Source organism: Callithrix jacchus, chromosome 7 (genome assembly GCF_049354715.1).
Source record: "Callithrix jacchus isolate 240 chromosome 7, calJac240_pri, whole genome shotgun sequence".
Taxonomy (NCBI): domain Eukaryota; kingdom Metazoa; phylum Chordata; class Mammalia; order Primates; family Cebidae; genus Callithrix; species Callithrix jacchus.
The window spans coordinates 17,713,668-17,739,166 of record NC_133508.1 but is presented as its reverse complement, the minus strand read 5'-3'; the positions used below and the strand labels follow the sequence as shown (position 1 = coordinate 17,739,166).

Sequence of the window (25,499 nt, the reverse complement as noted above, 5' to 3'; positions counted from 1 at the left end):
CGGGTGTCTGCTTGAATGCCTTTTAATCCATAAGGTCTAATTACCTTCTATTACAGACCCTTCCCTGGCCTGACCCTTCCCTGTCATGTTGTTTTACAGCACTCCACACCTGTTGCCATACATCATTTTGATTTGTTCATCAGTTTATTGTCTGCTTCCCCCACTAGAATGTAAGCTCCTTGAGGTCAAGCCATAGTTTCATTCACTGCTGTGGATTCACTGAATCCCCAGTACCTGTACATAATAGAGACACATTGTTGAATAAATGGATAGTATAGGTATTATCCTTATTCCTTTAATAACAAACCACTTTTGCTTTCAGTTTAATTGTCTCCTGTTGGGTAGTGAATTTCAAAAATATTAAATATCTTTGTATCTTATGACCACTTTGTATTGCCCTAAAATGATCTCATTCAACCTTCAGATTTTATTTCCAAGTTCTAATATCTGAAGGATTGAACTGCTGTGTTTTAGATCTTGAAAATAAGAAACCAAGTGGGTTTTATTTGAGAGCCAGGAGACTTTAAACTAAAGTTGTTAATTATAAAGGACCTTTTTTCCCTATTATTGATTGAATATATATATACAAATATGAAGTAGAAAAAATGCTAACCACTCCCACTGTGCCATATTTTGATAGATTTTCTCATCTCTTCTTGGCAAAGCATATTTTATGTACTTTTAATCATGTGATATAAATCCACTTGAATTCTAACTTTAGTCTGTTTTTCTGTTTGTAAATATAATGGATGAGCAATATTTGGGGAATTCAGAAAATAAAAAATATGTTTTGTTTTTTTTTTTTGAGACAAAGTCCTTCTTGCTCTGTCATCCAGGCTGGGGTGCGGTAGCACAATCTTACCTCACTGCAACCTTTGCCACCTGTGTTCAAGTGATTCTCCTGCCTCAGCCTCCTGAGTAGCTAGGACTATAGGCATATGCTACCACACCCGACTAATTTTTGTAATTTTAGTAGAGATGGAGTTTCGCCATATTGGGCAGGCTGGTCTGGAACTACTGACCTCAGGTGATCCACCCACCTCAGCCTCCCAAAGTACTGGATTACAGGTGTGAGCCACTCTACCCGACCAAGATATTTTTAATTCTACTGATCTATTACTAAAATTTTGATGTATATGCTAAAAGTTGTTTTTTTACCTTTGAAATTATTTTCATAGTTTAAATCATACTGAATATAATGATTATTAGAAATTTTACAAGCAGAGTATTCACATGTCCTTTAGGAAAGAGAGTATGAACAGTCCTAGTTTTAGAAGTCAAATAAAGATAAAAGCTATAGCCACAACCACAAATTCCAAAGCAAATTTTACTTGTCACCTCCCTCTCCCTTAATTACCAACTTACAACTCTTGCAGCTACTGCTGGTGGTTTTTATGTACTTATTTCTGAATGATATTTCTATTCTACTACTCCTTGCTTCTTTTGGACATTATCTATCCACATCCCACTGTGGAAGATGACAGTTAGCTCTCTGTCACCACAAATGCACATGAGGTATGCACAGTTTATGTATTTTCCCAAATGCCTCCTAAAATACATATGTCACAGCTTTTGCTTAAATTGTCTTTCAGTTGTCATGACCATGTTGATGTAAACACCATTCACAACTGAGCCAGGTAGTGTACTATGGTAACATTGGCTCTTGTTTTCGCAAGGAATAATAATAATTGTGTCCTCCTTACATTTTCTTGGGTTTTGTGCATCGATCACGGATTCTTCCACAGCCTTTCCACCCCGGGTATGCATCTTCACCTTGTGTAGTAAAACGTATCAGTTTCATTTCTTTCCCTCACTAATATTCTTCTTTGAGCCTTTGTCCATCAGCTGCAAGCCTGATGCTGGCTGTCATTTCAGAACTTCCCTTTGCCATCAAATTTGCAAGTTCCTTCATTCTTCTCCTGGGCTAGAAAGCTGGCTTTGTGATGCTATGCACGTCCCTTTCTTGGTTAATTTCCTCTTTTGGTGAGGCATACCCTCTTGTAGCTCCCCAAGGAAATGGACAAGGGTAATGAAATAAATGTTTTAGAAACGGTATACCTGAAATTATCTTTATTTTACCATCATTCTTTGAAAAATACTCATTTAAATATTTTATATGTTCCATATATTAATATATATACAAATATATTAATAATAATTTTGAAATTTTATATTGCTTATTTGGGGTCAGTTTGCTTCATGTTCCTATCTCCTGTTTACTAATCTTGGTCTCTGCCTTTTACATTAGTCACTTCCCTAAACGTCTGCTGATCCTTGGGTGTTCATTCATATTTAAAGATGAATTACCAAAAGGGTGACTGGCATCTCTGTATACATTCCTGAGGCTGCCAGCCAACTCATGAATTCAATGGGAAGTGACTGAGAGGGCCCTGATTCTTTAATTAGGGAAACCTACAAATGGCGTGTCTTTTTTCTTGGGGGGCTTAAAACTCCAGCAAGGAATCATTTTCAGAATTAATTTCTTTCCTGAATCTTTAGTGTAATGTCCACATTCCTTTTTCTGAAATATATTTTTATATGCTTAGTGTTTATTTTGGTTCCTCTTTACTCTGCTCCAAACAAGTGCATGTGGGTTGGCCTTTACTCCTACTCTATTTGATTGAGAACTTGCTGAAAAGAGGAAGAAGAAAGATGATAAAGGAAGGAGGAGGAGGAGGAGGAGAAGGAGAAGGGGGAGGGGATGAGGAGAAGAGGGAGAAGAATAAGAAGGAGAAGGAGAAGAGGAGGAGAAAAAGAAAAGAAGGAGAAAGAAAGAGGAGGAGAATTAGGAGGAGTAAAGAAGAAGGAGAAGAAGAAAAAAAGAAAAGAATGAAGAAGAAAGAAGAAGATCTATAGGCGCGGAGAAGACAGCTTCAACTTCCATTGCACTGCTTCCTGGGTAACACCTTATCTAGCTAGACTGAGCCTAAAATTTCTCCAAACCCACCTGCCTATCTGACTCTCTGTACAGATAGAGAAAATGAAAAGCTATGCCACCCAGTGTGTACTACAATAAGACCTGTGTCTGATTTTGTCCCTGCTCATAGCAAATTTTATAGCCTGTCCTAAATCTCATGTGCCTACTTCCTATCCATTTATATTCTGAGAGTGGTAGTTTCTGAGTACAAAAGGAATTAGAGGACAAGAATGGCAGTAGCATTCTGGTTGCTTCTTTTTTTTTTTTGAGATGGAGTCTCCCTCTGTCACCCAGGCTAGAGTGCAGTGGCACGATCTTGACTCACTGAAACCCCTGCCTCCTGGGTTCAAGTGATTCTCATGCCTCAGCCTCCCTGAGTAGCTAGAATTACAGACACCCACCACCACGCCCAGCTAATTTTTGTATTTTTAGTGGAGACGGGGTTTTACCATGTTGGCCAGGCTGATTTCGAACTCCTGACCTCTGTTGACCCACCCGCCTTGACCTCCCAAAGCGCTGAGATTACAGGTATGAGCCACTGTGCCAGGCGCTGGTTCCTTCTAACAGCAGAAGTCCATGTGACAAAGGGATGACTGTAACATGTTGAGTCATTGTGATCTATGCCAAAGGCATACTCAGAGGCAGGATAACAGCCGTTGATCACAGTTTCCAACATGTCCTGTTAACCTTATAGTTGGTCCTAATCCCTTTTGATTCTGGCAATGTGGTACCCATTCCTGTTTTCAACATTATAGAAATATTTGTCCTCATCTGTTTCTTTATGCATGACTTCATGGTTTGGAATCAGAGGGATGGTTTGAATCCCAGTTCTATTGTTACTAGTTATTTGAACTTCAGAAAATTATATCATCTTTCTGAATTCTGGTATCTTAATCTGGAAAACAGGGATACTATTATTTGCCTGGAGGGTGTTGTGCTGATTGGATAAGACAGGCTGAGTGGATGATGAGCAAAGACTGGCATTTTTGTCTGCTCAGGAAATGATAGCAAACTCTTCTGGTCCAGTGAGCCGGAAGACACTTTAGAACAGAAGCCCCCAGAGAGGTAAATTTAATTAATTATAGTAAATGTAAAAAGCTGGCATCTTTAGTTTCGGAGTGTGTTCTCCTTCTGCATAACTTTTAGTGCCATAGTCTGAGTCATTATTTCTAATATTGAGCTATTCAACTCCCTCTAAAAACAGTAATATCAGTCACTCAATCAATGAAGTTCAGTTACTTCATCTACTTTTTTCTGGACTGTGAAAACCAGGCATGCTAACGAATTCATTTGATTTTGTACAGCATTGGAGCAATAGTTTGCCAATTGTTGTAACTGTGTGAGTGACTACAGTTATTATTTAATAATATATTCACACCTGGAGTCAATAATAATCCATTTTCAAAATTTATATAAGAAAACTGAAGCTTTGAATCCATAACTAACGAGGAAAGAACTATTGTGTTTACTTGCATATGGAGATTGGTTTTTCAAATTACTTTTCAAGGTACTTAAAAATATCTGCTAGCTGGACATGGTGGCTCACACCTGTAATCTAGCGCTTTAGGAGGCTGAGGCAGGTGGATCACCTGACGTCAGGAGTTTGAGACCAGCCTGACCAACAGGTTGAAATTCTGTCTCTACTAAAAATACAAAATTAGCTGGGAGGGGTGGCACATGTCTGTAATCCCAGCTACTTGGGAGGTGGAGGCGGGAGAATCACTTGAACCTGGGAAGCCTTGCAGTGAGCCGAGATCACATCATTGCACTCCAGCCTGGGGAACAAAAGCAAAACTCATTCTCAAAAAAAAAATAAATAAATAAAAATGAAAATAAATAAATAAAACTATCTGCTTTATATATATATATATATATCTCAAATAATCAGAAACTAACATCTAAGCTTCCTATCCAAATAACCGAGGTCCTGATCCATTGTTAAGAAAAACTGCCAATCCGCGAACTCTGCACACCGCATTGTAAGCATGATGGCTCATCTGCTTTACATGGAGAGCACAGTTTCCAGTTGCAAAGTGTATATATAGCAGCTTTTAATCTATCACCATATGGCAGGAAGGCATTACTGCAATTCTTTCATTCTGGTGAAATCACCCTGAGGTCGCAAAATGTGCTCAGGATAATAGTGGCTTGTGGCACTGGGATGGAAGCCTGCATTGTTAGGTCATTTGTTTTAGGGCAGGGTTCCCCTAGAAGGAAGTGGGTCTGGGCTGGGAAAATCACCTCCTAGGAAATATGCAGTAAGATGGATTGTGTGTCTAAAGGTTAAACATTTTTTTTCAACAGGTATTCAATGGCATTAGAAGTAACTCACCCCGGCTAGAGAAATTGTGTAGTAGTGTGAATGTAAGCAATGAGATTAAATCTTCAGGAAACACAATGAAAGTCATTTTTTTCACGGATGGATCCAGGCCATACGGAGGCTTCACTGCTTCCTATACCTCCAGTGAAGATGCAGGTAATGTGGGATTTGTAAATGCACCTTATTTTTTAAATTCTACATTAAGTTCTGGGGTACATGTGCAGCATGTGCAGGTTCCTTAGGTATACACATGCTGTGCTGGTTTGCTGCACCCATCAACTCATCTACATTAGGTATTTCTCCTAATGCTAACCCTCCCCTAGACCCCCACCTCCTGCCAGGCCTTGGTGTGTGATGTTCCTCTTCCTGTGTCCTTGAGTTCTCATTGTTCAACTCCTACTAATAAGTGAGAACATGTGGTGTTTGGTTTTCTGTTCTTGTGTTAGTTTGCTGAGAATGATGGCTTCCAGCTTCATCCATGTCCCTGCGAAGGACACGAACTCATCCTTTTTTATGGCTGAATGGTATTCCACAGTGTATATGTGACACATTTTCCTAATCCAGTCTATCACTGATGGGCATTTGAATTGGTTCTAAGTCTTTGTTATTGTGAACAGTGCCACAATAAACATATGTGAAATGCACTTTATTTTAATCAGGTGCACTGCAGATACCCCCCTGCCCCACAGCTACTGCCAATGGCAGCAGAGCCATCCATTTTCTGTTTAGTGATCAAAGTTCGCTTGGAGTCTTTGACATAAGACAAACACACAGAAGCAGATCAAAAACCCACTGCAGACAGAAAAAAGCTTTCTGATTTCAGAAAGAAACTGTTATGGTGAATTTAAAACTTTTAATGTTATGAGATGAGTTTCTAGCACAGTTTCGGGTCATGTTACCATGAGAGTTGGTGACTGTTCCACAGTCCCGGGTCAATTATTTTGTGCTGAAAAAGACCATATACCTCCTAGGCAGTAAATTAATCTCAGAGAGTAATTAATTTTCTTGGGGACAGAACAGGCTTTATCGTTTCTAGTCGTCTAGCCACACAGACATTTCCAGTGAAAATAAATGGGAGGTTTGATTTGATATAGAATATTTCAAAATTAAGCAAGATATGACCTCTAATTATAAATATCCTCCTATTTCCTGTATTGGTGCTATTATCTAAGGGTTTGAAAATTTAGAAGTGGGAGTGAATATTGAAAAAAACACACTAAGTTATTTCATTTGTACAAAAAGTATCCGTTCCTTTATTAAAAGGGGGCAGATTCATTGGCAGGTCAATGTTCTGTTTGATTTAAATTAATTTATTAGATCAAGTGGAGAATTGCTAATCAAGCCATTAGGACCTGCCACCATTATATTTGCATATTCCTCTAAATTAAATATCAATTAGTAGTAGGCCTCAATATTTGAACATATTGATACAGAGCAAAATCCCAGCCACCTAATCTACACCAACATGAAAATAGAGAAGTTGTTGATTTTTGCACATTTTTCCTTTATAAACTTGCAGAAACTTCCATAATTTGCGTGCCTTTTTCCCATAACCTCAGTTGCATCTAGAAAAACAGATCACAGCAGTCATGCTGATGTTTTAGTTACTGTTCCTGTATTGCTTATCTCTTCTGTTGTGACCCGAAACTTAATACTACTTTGTCTGTTGCCTTCTGTTTTCTTAGTGTGTGGCGGGTCTCTTCCAAATACTCCTGAAGGAAACTTTGCTTCTCCTGGCTATGATGGAGTCAAGAATTACTCGAGAAACCTAAACTGCGAATGGACTCTCAGCAATCCACGTCTGGACAATTCATCTATTTACATTCATTTTGAAGACTTTTACCTAGAAAGTCACCAAGACTGTCAATTTGACGTCCTTGAGTTTCGAGTGGGTGAGTTCTAAGAACACATTCTCTTATTTATCTACAAGATTCTTTTTATCTTTCGTTGTTGTTGCTGTTGTCATCATTTTGAGACAGGATCTCACTCTCTTGCTCAGACTGGAGTGCAGTAGTGTGATCATAGCTCACTGCAGCCTCAACCTCCCAGGCTCAGGTGATCCTTCTGCCTCAGTCTCCCAAAGAGCTTGGACTACAGGCGTGCACCACCATGTACAACTAATTTTTAAAATTTTCTTGTAGAGATGGGGTCACCCTATGTTGTCCAGGCTGGTCTCAAACTCCTGGCCTCCCTCCTTGGTCTCCCAAAGTACTGGGGTTACTGGCATGAGCCCCACACCTGGCCTACAAAATTCTTCTTATGCTTGGAGACCACCAAAAATGAACGGAGTTAAACAGCTCTAACATAGGCACATGCAATCCACAAGAACTCTGTTCAAACAAAGCCATAGTTCTGTGTGTGGCCAGTGGAGAAAAATGAACCCCACGAACAGTGAGTGAGGCGGATCCCTGTACAGCTAGGCTGGCCTGTGTTACAGTTGCTTGGTTTCTTGGCATGTGAGACTTGCCCAAGGGAGAGTCTGCTATGATCAAGACTCCTTTCCAAGGAGACTGGGACTTACCATGGTCAGCATGTGTCGGCAGTTTTCTGAACTTCCAGGATTTATAAAGGGGCAGTGACATTCTCCTGAGCCCTTAGGAGTTAAAAGAAGTTTTGCAACATACCAGATGGAGAAACACGTGAAAGCTATTTGGGGAAATAACCCCCAAGCAGTCATGTATCTTTGTTTTTATGATTGAAAAGGATTGCGGTGTACTCAATAAACCATGACTCTCTTAAGAATTTTTAAAACTCTGTATTGAAGGAGGATGAATCCATTTTTGTTCTTTTTATAGTCAAGGTGTAAGTTATTGATTATGTTGCTTCCCGTATTATGTTGACACTTTCTTCTCAGTAAATAAACAAGTAGAGGAAGACAATAATGTTATAAATAGTATGAAATAATTCATACTATCAAAGTGTTGCTGGGTTCTATCCTATCCCAAAATGTAAAGAAAAGGAGGCTGAAAGCAGCATAAGCTCATCCGTTAGTTGGTGGAGATGTCCTTGGGAAATGGAGAGGTCAATGCTAGTTCCCTTTGAGAACATGAGCGACAGAATTTTCAAGAAGGAGAATTTGATAGAGCCTGTGCTCACAGCCCAAGGGCCTCAGCCAGAGAGCCCCTTCACCTCTCTGAGGCTGATGAGTCTAAAAAGGCTTATGAGCGAAAGGGAGGTTGTAGTTTGAGAATGTTCTCCATGGAACTCTGATGAACAGTCACCCCTCTACCTAATTTAAAACCACAGGCTTGTAGTATAAAGCAGAACAGTTGTATCTAAAATTTCATTCAGCTAAATGCAGTCATCTCTATTTCCTCAGGTTTGGAGGCAGTTAAAATACTATATATCATTGATTCTTGGTGCTCTGTCTACGTTCATCAAATCCATGAAATGTAATCTGCATAAAAAATATTCAGCTTAGATCGGACAGCTCTTGGCCTGAGTGCTAAATAGTGTGTTCATTTTAGTTGATTGAATACAGTGAACAAATCTTTCAAATTTTAGGCAGTGGTCACTTTTATCTTGAGGATATATTTGATCACTTTTGGTATTATATTTCTTACACCCTACAAAAGGTGTGTCCAAAAGTGCTATTTAATTCATTGTATTCTGTTTAGATATGCTGAAATAACTATGAAAACACAAAATGGAGCAAAATGGCATCCACAATAGAGAGAGGTTCATTCCAAAATTGGTTTGGTTTTTTATGTTTCTTTTACCCTGTTGGAGGGACTTTCTTTTGCAGCTGACAAAAACAAAGAAGCTTTGTACAGTGTCTGCTACTAAATCAGAATTCAAATGTGTGTCAGTGAATATTTTGAAATTTGTTCTCACCAAATTCATTGAATGTATTTCTCAAAAGCTATATACATAATGGCACTTCGTGTATTATTTCGTTCAGGTGATGCGGATGGGCCCCTGATGTGGAGACTTTGTGGCTCTTCAGTGCCTACATTGCCATTGGTTATACCCTATTCTCAGGTATGGATACACTTTGTCACCAATGAACGTGTAGAACACATTGGATTCCATGCACAGTATTCCTTTACAGGTGAGAATTATCATTAAGACCTCAATCAAATTATTTATAAAGATTAATGATTATTTTCCATAAAGATTTCTTTTATATTTTGTTTGACTTATTTCTGGGTAGCCGTTAGTTTTGTTGATATTATCAATGAGATTTTCTAAATGAAATTTTTAAATTGGTTGTGGCTGATATCTAGAAATTTTATAATTTTCATACATGTATCTTCAGTCCAAAGATCTGGCTATCGTCTTGTAAGTTTTCATATGTTGCCTATAGATTCTCCTTGCTATTTCCGTGTAAACAATCATGTCTTCTGCAAATGTTAGTTCTTTTTTCTTTCAGCCTCAATACTTCATTTCATTTTCTTGCGTCATTTCCCTAGCTAGGGCCACCATCATAATATTGAACAGAAGGAATGATAGCATCTTGTTTCTGACCCAGATGTGACTGTCTATGACATTTTTTAATTAAACATATCGGTTGCTCTTGTTTCCAATAAATGTCTTTTGTTAAAGAAAGTTCCTTCCATCCTCAGTGTGCAAAAGCTCTTTTAATTTTTTTATTTTATTTTTTTTATCTATTTATTTATTTATTTATTTTTTCAGACAGAGTTTCACTCTTGTTACCCAGGCTGGAGTGCAATGGCACGATCTTGGCTCACCGCAACCTCTGCCTCCTGGCTTCAGGCAATTCTCCTGCCTCAGCCTCCTGAGTAGCTGGGATTACAAGTGCGCGCCACCATGCCCAGCTAATTTTTTGTATTTTTAGTAGAGACGGGGTTTCACCATGTTGACCAGGATGGTCTTGATCTCTTGACCTCGTGATCCACCAGCCTCGGCCTCCCAGAGTGCTGGGATTACAGGCGTAAGCCACCGCACGGGGCCCCAAAAGCTCTTTTTAAATGTAAGATTTTATCAGATGATTTTCTGCATCCATTGAGATGATCCAACTTTTTCTCCTTTTGTAAGTTAATATGACAAATTATATGAAAGATTTTTCTTGGTGAACCATCCTTGCATTTCTGGGATAAATCCTATTTTGTCACGATGTGTGTTTTATACACATAATGGATATTATTTGCAAGTGTTTTGTATTGAGTTTGCATATGCGACATTCAGAGTTTGTGCTGGAAAACCTAGCCCTACTCTTGACTGCTTCCCTTGGCTATGGGAGGGTTTCTAGTCCCTTTTCACTAGCATGGCAGTTTGTTTAGATTCCCAGCTTTATGTAAAAGTCTCAATTCCAGTCCTTTCTTTTGTGGAGACCCGGAGCCCTATCTTCTCCTCCTGCCCAGTCACCAAAACCTCAGAGCCCAACCCTGGGATCCACACCTGGATTCTTTAACCTCTCAGACTGTCACTCTTTCAGTTTCACGCCTCTCAGTTTGAGTCTACTTACTGCTTCTGGATTTTGGAGAGCTGCTTTTCTTTTCATTGAGTTGTCTATGGATCAAAATACGTTTTAATTACGGTTTTATCTAACATTGCTTTGTGTTATAACCAAATGGCTGGTTGAAGAAAGGAGTGAAATTAATTATCTACTCACTCAACCATCTTGCCAGTTGATTTTGCTTTATAAGATTAAGGAAAGTATCAGATTTCATAAACATTATTATTTGTGTTGAACATCAGACCATATTTTGCTTCAGAAATGTATTTGTTTTTCAGTTTTCAATGTTTTTTGCCAATACTATATGGAATATTTTATTCCTAAACTTCCACCCAATTTTACTTTGCTTCTATTTAATTTCATTTATACATATGTATACACATGTATACCGTATGTGTGTGTGTATATACACTATATATATATTCTATCTATCTATATGTATGGATCAAAGGATCTATATGTGTAGATAGATAGATAGACAGATTTCTGAGATGGAGTCTTGTTCTGTCACTCAGGCTGGAGTGCAGTGGCACGATCTTGGTTCACTACAGCTTCTGCCTTCCGGTTCAGGAAATCCTCCTGCCTCAGCCTCCTGATTACCTGGGACTGCAGGTGCACACCACCATGCCTGGCTAATTTTTGTACTTTTAGTAGAGATGGGGTTTCACTATGTTGGCTAGGCTGGTCTTAAACTCCTGACCTCAGGTGATTCGCCTCCCAAAGTGCTAGTATTACTGGCTTGAGCCACTGCGCAGACCTTATTATATTGTTAATTACAAAATCTGATAGCTGTGATTACTACTTTTGATTTACAGGTTTATATATATACACTTCTATCTTATTGAGAGGGTTACCAATCTCATTTCAGATTGTGGCGGAATACAGATAGGTGAGAGCGGAGTGATCACAAGCCCCAACTATCCAAACACTTATGACAGCCTGACCCACTGCTCTTGGCTGTTGGAAGCCCCACAGGGGCACACCATCACTGTGAGTGCTAATGACTGGGTGAAATGATTCTGAGACTATAGAACCACAATAGCCTGTCCTGCATGGAAGTGGAGCTCTTTTAGTAAGCAATTGATTACAGAAGGCTTTGATTCTACAATGAGATCACTGTTTTTCTCGAATGTTCTCTCACTAAAGCACAGGCATTAGGCACCTGTAGTTAATGAAGAGTGAAATCTCTTTTTTTAAGCATAGGGAAAGATATACATAGAAGATAATTCTATATCTTAGAGAAGTATATCCATGTTCTTAATAGGAGTTGCCATGTCAAACTAGAGAAATGTCTTTTCTTGAAATTTCTAAGAGAGCCTTCAATAAGGAAAACAAGTAGAGGAGAAGGGAGAATTAAATGAGACAAAAATACACAACTGTAAAAATTAAAATAAAAGGGTTCGTAAGGGCCTTATCTACATCAAGGTTGATAAAAGCCCACTTACAACTCATTATTTCTCTTTTCTCCTGCAGCTCACATTTAGTAGCTTTGATATCGAAGCCCATACAACTTGTGCTTGGGACTCTGTCACTGTCAGGAACGGTGGGTCCCCTGAATCACCCATCATAGGACAATACTGTGGAAATTCAAATCCTAGGACAGTACAGTCAGGTTCCAATCAGCTGCTCCTGAGTTTCAACTCAGACCATTCGCTGGAAGGTGGTGGATTTTATGCTACATGGAACACACAAACTTTAGGTAAAACAAATGTTTTCTTCCTTCAATTTTTTTAGTGATGTATAGTCTAAACTTATTAATGAACTTATAATATGTACATTTTTTACCTACTTTACATCAGGCTTAATTCTGAATGTTTACACATGTCATCTCATATAGCAACCCTGGTGGGATAACACAGTGTCAGTACATAGCGTCTCTGTTTTACGTGGGCAGAGACTTAGGATGCATGGGTTGATCATTTGCCCAAGTATATGGCTGATAATGGTAGGGTCAGGATTTGAATAAAGGCAGCTGAGTCCAGAAACTTTGATCTCAACACTTCATGATGCTGTCTTCATGGGCAAAAGGGCATGGCACAACCCAGGAATCTCAGGTAATAGAAACACGAGTTGAAATCACAGTACTTGAAAATATTTGGAGCCTCAAAGCAGAATGCTGAGTGGTGAGCTGAGGGCAGGAAAATAAGTCCACAAAACAAAGAGCCTTGGTTTGTATGTTACCCCTTGAGCAATGGGAAGCTATTGAAGAGTTTTGAGAAGGAAGGTGACGAGGTAAGATTTGTGATTTAGAACAAATGCTGTAGCACATGGGTACTGAGTCAAAATAGGACAGATTTCATTCTAAAAGAATAGTTTTTGTGCATAGAAAGTATAAGCATTGTGAAAATTCTCAGAAAATATAAAGACTTGTATCAGATAATTTATTTGGGATTTCTGTAAATCTTGAATAGCACACAAGACAATTATTTCTGGTAGAGTCACAGTCATTATGAAGCTCTTTGTAGATTGAGTCAGACTTTCCCTCATTAAAAACCACTGGCTGTTGGTGAAGACAGAAGGGAGTTTTAGGTGAATCCCTGATTTCCAAAGATTTCACAGCAAAAGATTCAGAGAATGCCTCTTTAACTTCATTTTGTTTTGAGTTCATATTTTTCTTTGTCATCTCTTAAATATATGTTTTAAAAGTATGAAAATAGTTCTAGATTTTTCTTCCTTTGATCCATGTAATTAATTTTGATTCATCAGTTTCAATATATATGAGCCAGATTGCTTAATAAAAGAATTTTCCCCAACTCAAAATCACTTTCTCTAGTACAGTTAAAATTGCAAATGAAGTGTAGAGTTATATTCTCATGTGTTAATGGTAATAAAATACAGAGCTTAGCATTACCAGGTCACATATACTACATAGCCTCAAAGAGAATAAAATTACAGATATTGTTTGAAGGCAAGATGGAAATCTATCCTCTTTATGGCAAAGATTAGTGGTCTCAGTTGAGTTCAATATCACTGTAACAAAACTGTAACAGCTGAAGTTTCCTCTCAGTTTAACTCACCTTTGCATTTATGGAGAGAGCTTGCTGTGCACCTGCCTGGAAGATGATCACTTGTAAAAAATGATGAACTGAAATCTCACATTTAGAAATGTTCCTTCTGTAGCAGCCTTGAGTTTCCAAAATTACTTTCCTTGCAGATTGATGGCTTTTTACATGGTAATATTTCAGGTTGTGGTGGAATATTTCATTCAGATAATGGTACAATCAGATCCCCTCATTGGCCTCAGAATTTTCCTGAAAACAGCAGATGTTCCTGGACAGTCATTACTCACCAAAGTAAACACCTGGAGATCAGCTTTGACAACAACTTCCTAATCCCCAGCGGTGATGGACGATGTCAGAATAGCTTCGTGAAGGTTAGAACACTCGTTCATTTCACTGGAGCCAGTTGATTTTTAGAACATTAGTGTTTAAGCTAGAAATGATTCATGGTCTCTCAAAGTACGAACATTTTGCTGCCTGGATTCATTCCTTGGATGAGAAGTGAGAAAGCGAGAAACCTCGGCTGTTAGATGTTAGAATTACTTTTCTTTCTTACTTTTCTAATAGATCCTAAAGGGAAAATGCCCTTTGTAATGTAGGGCACTGTCATAGGCAAAATTTAAAGCATGCCACAAAAATTATAGAACCCTGAAAAAGCAGCTAATGCCAGCCTCACGTTGGGCCTTAGGAGCCCACAGGCTGAAAAGACCGTGAGAATCCACGTAAAAATGATAGAAATGGCATCAGGAGAGCAAGTCTCTTTCTCTAAAGTTACAAATTCTGCTCATGTGGCATTGGTTTGTCCCTTTTCACTGACTTGTGACCCTGATGACTGTCTTAGAAATTCATTTAGTCTGTGCTATTTTGCTTCTTCTAAGTTATGTCTCTAAAAGGTGTACCTTATAGAGAAAGAGTGCCTTATTTTCACTGCCTTTCCAGTGGAAATAATGCTGGTCATGTTAGCCCTCCATTCATAACTCTCATACTTACCACCTGCATGTTCTTCTTGGAGCTAATTAAACAATTGGCCTTTGAGTTACTCAACTGTAAAATGAAGAACACGATTCCTTCTTTAGTAGGACTGTTTCAGCTTTGGAGGTAATCTGATGTAATAACATAGGTAGTGCTAAGTACTTAGAATATAAAATCACTTGATGAGTCCAAGTGGCTTTTATTGTCAGTGTTACTACTTCATATCATCTCTCGAATGATGTTTTATATCCCGTTGATCCATGCTTACTGTTTAAATGAAAATCTCATATGTATATGACATATGTATATAACAAAACACATTTAATATATACTTTTCTTAATTGCTTTCTCCATGAAATAAATGAACTCTTTTCTCATGAGATGAATCAATATCAAGTATTCAGATGTAAGTAAAGCTTTCAAATGCTCTGGTTGTAAAACTGGAATGTGGGAAATGGCCTAGGCTCATTCCTCCTCTGGATTGAATGGGGATCCCTCTGACATCATTGGGCAAGCCCATTGCTGCTGGTGAATGGGATGGATTAGGAACCCTGCCAAAATAAGTGGCCATGGGAAGTACTCGTGTTCTCCTGCTAGGCCTGAGATACCTGTTTCTGCCCAGAGATGCTGTGTGGTGGGTGAAACCAGTAAAAGGACCCAACTTCAGCAAGTAGCCGCTGCCGGGAGCCACTTCACACCCAGAAAACTGAGATTCTCTTCACTCACCCAGAGACACCAGGGCAGGTGGGACTGGAAAAATGGGTCCCAGTCGCAGAAAGCGGCCCAGTCTGGGAAGCCTCTTTGTCCCCCAGCCAGACATGCTCCTCTTCTGTCCAGAGACATTGAGGTACCCAGGGGCCACTGGTAGGGGAGAATTACTGTACCCTTTACCTCCAATTGAGAAACACACAGAGCCCCTCAGGTAGCACCAGCAAGAACTAGTAAGAGCCCCAGCAGCACCGTTAAACCAAGCAGACCAAAAGTACACCACACAGTTGCTGAACACTGAAGAGCCACTGGAACCACAGCCCACAAAATATGCAAGGCCACATGGAAAAAATAAACAGGGCGACTGCCTGCTCAAATAAAAGATTTCAATAGGACCTAAAGTCTCCTAGCATAATCAATAACATGTCCAGGATACAATCAGAAAGAAACATCAGGAATCAAGAACATCAAAACTTGAAAGAAAAGAATCAAGTGATGTTGACGTGAGATAAATCAGATGTTGAACTCTATGACAAGAATGTTGAAGTAGATTCCATAAACATGCTTCAGCAATCACTGACGAGTTCTCTTGAAACAAATAGAAAATATGGCAAGGAAATGGTGGTTATAATAAAGAACTAAATAGCAATTACAGAACTGAAAAAACAGTAACAGAAATAAAGAATTTGCTGAATAGGCTCAACAGTAGCATGGAGATGACAGAGAACAGAATCAATGAACTTGAGGGTAGAACAATGGAATTCACCCAGTCTGAACAACAAAGAGAAAATACACTGAAAAAACAAATAGATCAACACAGTCTTGTTTTATAGCCAGAATTTTGCATGTACATTTGTGATTCTGTGATTAATGTCTCTCTTTTTCCCTGGACTATTAAGAATTGGTTTGATTTGGAATTTTGGTGCTCACCATTTATTTCCCAGCAACTGTTTTTTCCATGCGTATATATGTCTGGTCACTTGAGGTGGCCAGACCAATTAAGTGACAGCCCAGGTCTACTTGGGAGTTGCCAACCCTGTTTTTGGTGAATAGCACACACTGACTGGATGTCAGCCTTTCATCAAGACGGACCTTACAGTTCAACACAGCCAAGGCGTGTTCTGATTTATTCCAGTTCATGCTGATTATATGTATTCTTGGAATTCATGCCCACTTTCTTCATGTGCCACAATGTGCCTCTTGTTTGGTGAGGTTGCGCAGCTGTGACTACAGTTTGCTACCCTTTTAGGAGCAGGGCTGAGTGCCAGCGAACCCACCTGCTGCTCTGTCTCCCTCAGCACCCGGGAAGCTTGGCTAAGTCAGGGCCACTAGAAGCTAAGAGGGAACCGAACAGTGATCCAGGAAGCTGGATTAAAAAAAATCACCCAGCTATGCAAAAAGGAGTGCAGTCTCCTTAGAGAAGTCAAGAATGGGACTTACTATTTCAAAAGTGGCTTTAAAAAAATTAGTTCAACCATTATGGAAGACAGTTTGGCAATTCCTCAAGGATCTAGAAATAGAAACACCATTTGATCCAGCAATTCCATTGTTGGATATATACCCAAAGGATGATAAATCTTTCTGTTATAAAAACACATGCACATGTATGTTTATTGTGGCACTGTTCACAATAGCAAGGACTTGGATCCAACCCAAATGCCCATCAATGATAGACTGGATAAAGAAAATGTGGCACATATACAGCATGGAATACTATGCAGCCATAAAAAAGGATGAGTTCATGTCCTTTGCAGGGACATGGATGAAGCTGGAAACCATCATTCTCAGCAAACTAACACAGAAAACCAAACACCACGTGTTCTCACTCATAAGTGGGTGTTGAACAATGGGAACACATGGACACAGGGAGGGGAACATCACATACTACGGCCTATCAGGGGCTGGGGGGCTGGGGGAGGGATAGCATGAGGAGAAATACCTAATGTAGATGATGGGGTGATGAATGCAGCAAACCATCATGGTACATTTATACCTATGTAACAAACCTGCACGTTTTGCACATGTACCCCAGAACTTAAAGTATAATTTTAAAAATTATTCTCAAAAGAAAATACTGCAGATTTGTCTGTGTTTTATTTACTCTTGTGCTTAGTTCTGGATATGTGTGAGTGCCGTTATTTTGAAACCTAAGTGCATTAAATATTTATGGAAACCCTCGAGCATTAAAGTTCTATGTATGGCCCTGCTAGGTGTGGGCAGGAACTGAGGAGGTCGACAAAGCCCTGCTAGCCACCGGCTGTGGGAACGTGGCTCCAGGTCCCATCGTCATACCAAGTAACACATTCACCGCCGTCTTTCAGTCTCAGGAGGCATCAGCCCAGGGCTTCTCTGCATCCTTTGTTAGCCGTAAGTAGCCCTAAGAACCAGAACCAGAGGTCTTGGAGGGAATGTGGTTGTTGCAGGCAGACAGGGTTGGCTAAACCTGGGGATCTAGATGGGGTACATGAGATCTAGGGTGAGGATGAGTCACCTAATCCTGACAAGACACCTTTCATCCAAATATCAGTAAGAATGAAACTGAATTGAGAAGTGATATAAAAGCCGTGAGGGGCACTAGCCAATGTCTAGAAATAAGCCTGGAACCCAGAGTGGGCTGATATTGGGCAGAAGCGCAGGTGGCTAGTTAGGAAGCAACCAGTGTGCCTGGCCTGTGGCACCTTGACCACAAATTCCCCTGGGGGGCTTGAAACACATGCAGATTCTTGGACCTCACCCCAGACCTGTCTGAATTCAGAATTTCCATGAGTGAGGTCTTGCATGTTTTAACTCATCCAGAGGGTTCTCATGCAAGTCAACTTTGGAAGCCAGTTTCTTTGAGAATGTCCCTTCCTAATTTTGGTTAGGAAGGATAGATCTAATTCTAGAAAAATCTGTTGAGAATTTCTTTGAGAATGTTCCTTCCTAATTTCGGTTAGGAAGGATTTTCTAACTATCGTACACTACCAGATTACTGGGAAATGTAGCAGTGTTCAAGTAAGAGAAGCAAAGGCGTGTTCCTGTTGGCCGAATTAAATCAAGTAGCCACTCATGGCAAGCCACTGTTTAGGAAAAAGTCTGAGGAAAGGAATTAGAGGAAATAATCCAATAGATGGGTATTTCAGACCTGAATCAGAGAGGGCTGGAAAGGAAGTACCGAAAGACAACCCCAGATGAAATCTTAGTCTGCAGGTGCTCTACTGTATGAGTGTGTGTTTTAATGTCAATTTATTTAATGTATATTGTGTGTGTTTTAATGTCAATTTAAAAGAATAGAGATATTTTCATGCTTGATAGATCAGGGAGTGAAGTGGATTAATTGGTCAATGGTTATACAAAAAAAAATCATTTTCATGGTGAAAAGACATTTCTTTTTGTTTTGAAAACCAGGGATGTGTGTAAGAATTTGATAAGAGTTGGTGTTAATAAATCCAACTATTTTTTAAAAGCAACCATTGTTCTGGCTAGATTACAATGGTAACAAAAATAGCAATTTTCTAATAATAAGACATTTTAAAAACATTAAGTTTGTGAAGTACTAATCAGGTGCAAATCATTTTTGATCAGTTTTACTGCTTTATCTATGTGAACCATCTTTGCTAATTTAGCCTTTCTTAATACCTGAATATTATGGGATTTACATTGGATTTGTGGTAGTATTTCTAGGACTCAATTCATAAAGCTCTGCAGCATTTTCTAAAAATATATAATGTTCTTATTATGCACATATGTATGTTTTTAAATCAGAGCTTTATTCTCTCTGTTCTTCTTCCATTTGGAATATCTCAGGGAACCATATCTCTAGAGAATTTCAGAAAATGTATCTTTCGTTCACTGACAAAATAGATACTTCACATGAGAAAAAAATAATCTGTTGATGACTTTTTTTTCCCACATAGGATGTGGAAGTAATTTCACGGGCCCTTCAGGTTACATCATTTCTCCAAATTACCCAAAACAATATGACAACAACATGAACTGCACCTATGTCATAGAGGCCAATCCTCAGTCAGTAGTCCTCTTGACTTTTGTGTCTTTCCACTTAGAAGGTAAGTTTATTCTTCTTTTAAAAAATTACTTTTAATTGACAATAATTATATGTGTATGGTGTACTACATGTTTTGACATATATATATATATGTTGCAGAATGGCTACATCCAGTTAATTAACATGTATACTCACTCACAAACTTACCATTTTTTGTGGTGAGAGCCTTTAAAATCTCTCTTAGAAGTTTTTAAGTATTTAGCAGGTATTCAAGTATTTCAGGTACTCAACCTTGTTATTAGCTATAGGCACCATGTTGTGCAGTAGATCTCCGGAACTTACTCCTCCTGGCTGAAATTGTGTATCCTTTGACCAGCATGTCCTATATCTCCACGCCCACATACCCCATCAGCCTGTTGTAACCACCATTCTACGCTCTGCTTCTATGGGTTTGACATTTTTAGATTCCACATACTGCTGAGATCATGCAGAATTTGTCTTTCTGTGTGTAGCTTATTTCACTTAGCATAATGTCCTCTAGGTTCATCCATGTTGTCACAGACGACAAGATTTCATTCTTTTTTAAGGTCAAAGAGTATTCCATTGTGTAGATCTACCACATTTTCTTTATCCATTCATTCATGGACGGACACTCAGGTTGATTCCATGTCTCGGTCATTATGAATCATGCTGCAGTGAACATAAGAGTACAGATATCTCTCTGGCACACGGATCTGATTTCCTTTGGATCTATGCCCAGAAGTGAACTTGCTGGATCATATGGTAGTTCTATTTTTAATGTTTTGGGAAACTGCCATGCATTTTTCCATAATGGCTTCACTAATTTATATTCCCATCAAGGGTGTACAAGGAAAAGTTCCCTGTTCTCCACATCCTTGCCAAAAGTTATCTCTTGTCTTTTGCTCATAACCATGGAAGATATGTTTATTCTTCAGTGAACTCTAATTGATTCTTCAGAAATGAATGAGGAGTAAGTAGAGGCATAAGTCTAAAATCATCATTTGAAGAAAATATTGAAAATACTTTACAGAGTAGATTTAATGTAAACATGATTCAAGTTTCCTCCAATTTTTAAAGATTACAAGTATTAGTCTATGTATTCCATCCAGAAGTAAAAAAAAAATAGTGAAAGAGCTTTAAGAACACAAGCATTGCATAAATTGCTTAAAGAAAATAAGTCTGAAATATTTCATGTTAATGTAGCTTTTAATTTATTCACTTGCGTTTAAAGTTTATACACATACATGTGCGTACACACACCCACATTCATGCACATGCTGTTAACCAAACCAGTGAGAAAAACTGTCTTGTCGAGTCAACATATGTGTTCAACAAATATTGAATGAGTGAGCGAATTAATAAAATTAATATATGTTCCCTGCTTTTATTAAATATTACCATGGGGTGTTCTTTCACCTGCTTCCTCTTAGTCATTTTCATCTTCTCAATTCTGACTCCTTAGTGCCTGAGTTCCTGGTCACAAGCACCCCTCTGTGTCGTTCTCCCTCTCTAGGGAATGGGCTATTGGCAGAGGGAACAGTGAAGTTGCTGATTTGAGCTGGGCGTTGACTGATGGTAGACACAATTTGATGTTTAATGGATGCTACGACTCTGTGGAAAGGAAATCCCTTAAAATAGAAGGGTATTTTCAACCACTCATAATCATATTAATAATTTTTTTTACAAAGTGACATTCTATTTCTAAACCACAATTTATCTGCAAATTTGTCAAGCTACCTTGGTATATTTGAAATTTCTTACTCTTGGGTTAGCCTGTCATGGCAATGAATAGTTACGCTTTGCAAAATGTTCTATAGCATTCAACATCTGGAAAATTTATGGTTTATAAAAATAAAAACGACATGTCAGAACTCATAAGTGTATACATTTAACAAAGGCTTTCTTACTTAATCCTTTTTCCTATGACCTCACTGCCTTTTCCTACATCTCTGCAGCTGTAATTTTTGGCACATGTGTTTGCTTAGAACAATGGCAAGTATAAATCAATGTATGTCCCTGTAACAATGGAATATAAAGTAAAATATCATCTTTGCAGCATTTGCTAGTACCAAATCCCAGTACCGTAAAAAGATGCCCATGGTGTATGAAGGCTTGAGGGAGGGTAAAATCGTTTGTATAAGATGATCCAATTTTCTTTTTAGAATATGTGTGTGAATAAAATCTGTAAGGCTGTTAACCAGCACTCTAAGGGCTGTCACCACTGTGATAGAGTTCTAGGAGATGCTTCTTTCCTCCCTTCCTTCCCTCCCTCCCTCCCTTCTCCCTTCCTTCCTTCTTGCTTTCATTCATTCTTTTTTTTTTTTTTTTTTGAGAAGGAGTCTCGCACTGTCGCCGGGACTAGAGTACAATGGTGTGATCTCGGCTCACTGCAACCTCCACGTCCCAGGTTCAAGCGATTCTCCTGCCTCATCCTCCTGAGTAGCTAGAACTACAGGAGCATGCCACCATGCCCAGCTAGTTTTTTGTATTTTTAGTAGAGACAAAATTTTTGTATTTTTTGTATTTTCACATTTTTAGTTTATTATGTTGGTCAGGCTGGTCTCGAACTTTTGACCTTGCGATCTGCCTTCCTCAGCCTCCCAAAGTGCTGGGATTAAAGGCGTGAGCCACCATGCCCAGCCTATTTTCTTCTTTATAGCTTTTATATTATTTTTATAATTGAGGATAATTATTTTAATAGCAGGGGAAAAAACATGTGGCTTGGATTTTGTGTTTGTACTCATTAAGTTAAATAAACACATGCATGTCACATGCCCATAGCTTTCAGACTAAGAATGGAGGCTGGTAATTGTACTATAAAGCCACAGAAAGCACTGCTGATACCAGTGGTATGTGTATTATGATAAGGGACTCTATACTGGCCTCAGACAGCTCCCTGAGCTTAACTGACCAGGTGGGATAAAGGGGAACAACCCTGGCATATCTCAGTGTAGTAGAGAGGAGGTGAGCACAGCATTTAGGATGGTTCTTAATGCCAGGTTGGCCACTTACTGCTATTCATGTGACTTTGTGTAAATTACTTCACCTTTTTTTCTGATACTTACTTTATATGTATAGCATATGGCTATATATGTGTGTGTGTGTGTGTGTATGTGTGTCCAAAATATATATGTATATATGTATATTAGTAGTTCTGAAAGTCAGATAATGTTAAATGATTTCTGCTTCCACTAATGGATTTGCCAATCCTCACCCAGCTGAAGACCCTTTGATTATTTTCTAAGATGATATCCTTATGATAATGCCTTGTGGCATTTCCAGTGTTCAAGTGTTTCAGCATTTTCAGACTGCTTCATGAATAATTTCTGGCTATAGATTCGTTGAATTATGGTGATTCCCCAAAAGGACGACATTAATCACATTTATTCTATAATGAGATTCTTCTTCTTAACCATATCAATGCTGACATTTATCAAATACCATCACCAAGCTAGAGATTCGCTAGTTACTGTAAAAGTAACCTTTCTCCAGCCCTTCTAAAGTGAGGCTGAGGGATTCACGTGCAGTATATTGTGATGAAAATGAGCATTGCTCTCCAGGAAGGTCAGAGCTTTAGTGAAGGAGCCTTCGCCTTTCAGCTACTATAGTCACTTGGAACTGTTTCTGAGAGACTGTATTCAAATGGCCAGGCATTTCTGAGCCCAGGATCCCAGCAGAGCCAGCGTTGACTTAGGTGGTGATGAAGGTTCTAGATCTGTCATCTTCGTGGACCATTAGCACAAAAGGTGAAATTGCAAAGGAAAAGATGTGCTATCCCAGGCTACAGAATGCTGTGAGGAAACATGCTTGTCCCTTCATTGCAGCAAAACATTGACAACTCTTAGGGAAGGTTTTACTATGAAGGGAAAAATACAGATTCTTGAACCACACGCTACTCTTAGGTTACAAAGGCTCAGTGACCTACTTTCAGCTTACCACAAAGTAGGTTTTTCTAAGTTTAATGTTGGTCTAAATTGTTCTAACTTTCTTATTATTTTTATATTTCCAATATTAGACATTCCATGAACTGAAGACTATTGATGTTTGCCCTTAGTTTGGAATCTGGTATTATTAAATAAATGCTTATTTATTTTCCCAAATCTTGAACAGTCCCCAAATATACTTTTGTGTTCTCGTTATTCATGTGGCCAACTAGATGCCCTCGATCTGCTAAAAAAAATTTATAGATCCAGTTATTTTGCTTCATAAATAAAGCACTTCACAAGGCACACTGAAGCAAGACAGTGTCTTCTAAACCTTGATTATTCTTCCATTAAAATTGGATAGTAACATTAATGTGCCTTGTTGATAATGAGGAATTTAGAAATTCTCAATTTAAAAATCCTACTTGCAGTAAATGGTAAACTCAGTTTTTCTCAGATCCAGTAATTCTTGAAAAGCATTGGAGGGTGAAAAGCATTTTTCAAGCATTTTGGTGCTTGAAAAGCACCAAAGGGACAAATGCCTTTGTTCATTGTCTTCTAGCAATGGCTTCAAAGCCCCAAGAGGAGTGGGCCCAGATTCTCACCTAATATTTGCCTAAATTCTCTTTGATTAACTTACAAGTCCCAGTTTATGGATTATATCTAATAGAAAGCTTAAAGAAAAAAGTTTTTAAAAAAAGTGAAATTAATTCTAGATTTTTCTTTTTAAGTTTTTTCCCCATCAAGAAGCACAATAAATGAGTTTTGGCAGTTTTCTTTATTTCCTGCTATTTAAATTTTTTAAAAACTGGGATCGCTCCACTGCTGTTTCTTGTCTTTGCTCTCTCACTTGTTTCTAAATAATTCAGAACGTAGTCGCATTCCACATTACTTTAGAAAAAAGTGGGCAATGGTCTTTTTGAAATACTTCTTGTTGATGTTTTCTTCAAATTGGCAGAGCACTAGAGCGGATGGTGTAGCTTCTGTGAATCCCCTTATTTTCCGGTGTTACACTCTAATTTGCTTTGTTTGGCCTCTGTGCTCAATGGAACTTAGCTGCATACTATACGTGTGTCCCCTCCTCTGAATCATGCCTCCATTGAGGAGACCAGTCTCCAGAGTTAACCAGACAGATGATAGATCTCAGTCACTGCTGATATTTTTTATCTAATGCAGTGTTGGGATATCTAGAACTTTGGACTGTGATATGTGTGTAAATTACTTAATGCCAAGTAACACTCATATCTCATTTTCTTGCAGATTACTTTGTTCATGTTAATTTTTGATATTTTCTTGAACTTTAGGTAATTTTCCCAACTTATGATATTATATACATGTTTGATTTCTTATGAACAAAATTTGAAAGGGCGTAACATCCTACCTTAAAGAAATGACTACTATAAAGGAGACAAGAATATTTTAATCCATGAAACAAGTTGCCAGATATTATAACTTTTAGATTTTACTGAATCAGGCTTTGAGAAAAAGCAGACTGTCTTACATGATTGGTTTAGTTAGTTGATATTCTATTGTCATCTACAAAAAATCTAAAATCCCCTCTCAACTTCCTCTGCATTTCCCCAGCAAACTTCCTTATGGTTCAATATAGACATTTTATGCATCATTAATGAGTTTTGATTATGTCTTGTACCACTGCCATTTCCTGAATGAACTTTCTGTATTTCAACTAGTTCCTTTAATCAACTATTTGGCGACATAATCAAGTATAAGTCACACTTTACCTTCTGTTTCACAGCCTTTTCACAGTTTTCTAAGGCAACTGCCACTTTGACTGTCTACATCGTTAGCCCAACAATTTAACAGTTGACTCTTTAATGCTTAAAGAACAGACGCATAGCAGCCTATTTGATCAAATGTGGGACCAAGATTTCAATCCAGCATCAGCAGTTTTTCTCTGCATTCTGTGATTTTGGTTTTATAACTTGACATATTGTTGCTAAATAAAGATATTTCTATAACTAATGCTCAATTATTTTATTCTCAAACTCATCTACTTTGAATTTTTTAAATTCTGGTGGAGTTTTTGATGTCTTAAAGACAAATACTGAGGTCATAACTAAGGTACATAGTCTGGCAATATTCAAACCATGAATCCGAGTTTAATTTATTTCTTAATTTATTTCTTTTTTGTCCTCTTTTCCAACATTATATCGCTTCTAATTACATGAAAAGGCCATTGATGGTCTTTCACACTTTCAATTTGTAGATTTATGT

General features: G+C 38.4%; 1 protein-coding gene across 1 annotated transcript in view; it reads left to right on the top strand.

Annotated features, from left to right (window-relative positions):
- The window catches only part of CUBN (cubilin), a 281,789-nt gene that overhangs the window by 199,582 nt on the left and 56,708 nt on the right, over positions 1-25,499 (top strand). Inside the window, exons 49-56 of the mRNA XM_035306864.3 lie at positions 5,222-5,393; positions 6,923-7,129; positions 9,139-9,288; positions 11,525-11,646; positions 12,130-12,355; positions 13,842-14,029; positions 17,546-17,702; positions 19,232-19,381. Coding sequence (XP_035162755.3) covers positions 5,222-5,393; positions 6,923-7,129; positions 9,139-9,288; positions 11,525-11,646; positions 12,130-12,355; positions 13,842-14,029; positions 17,546-17,702; positions 19,232-19,381 — 1,372 coding nt within the window. The remainder of the gene's footprint in view (positions 1-5,221; positions 5,394-6,922; positions 7,130-9,138; positions 9,289-11,524; positions 11,647-12,129; positions 12,356-13,841; positions 14,030-17,545; positions 17,703-19,231; positions 19,382-25,499) is intronic.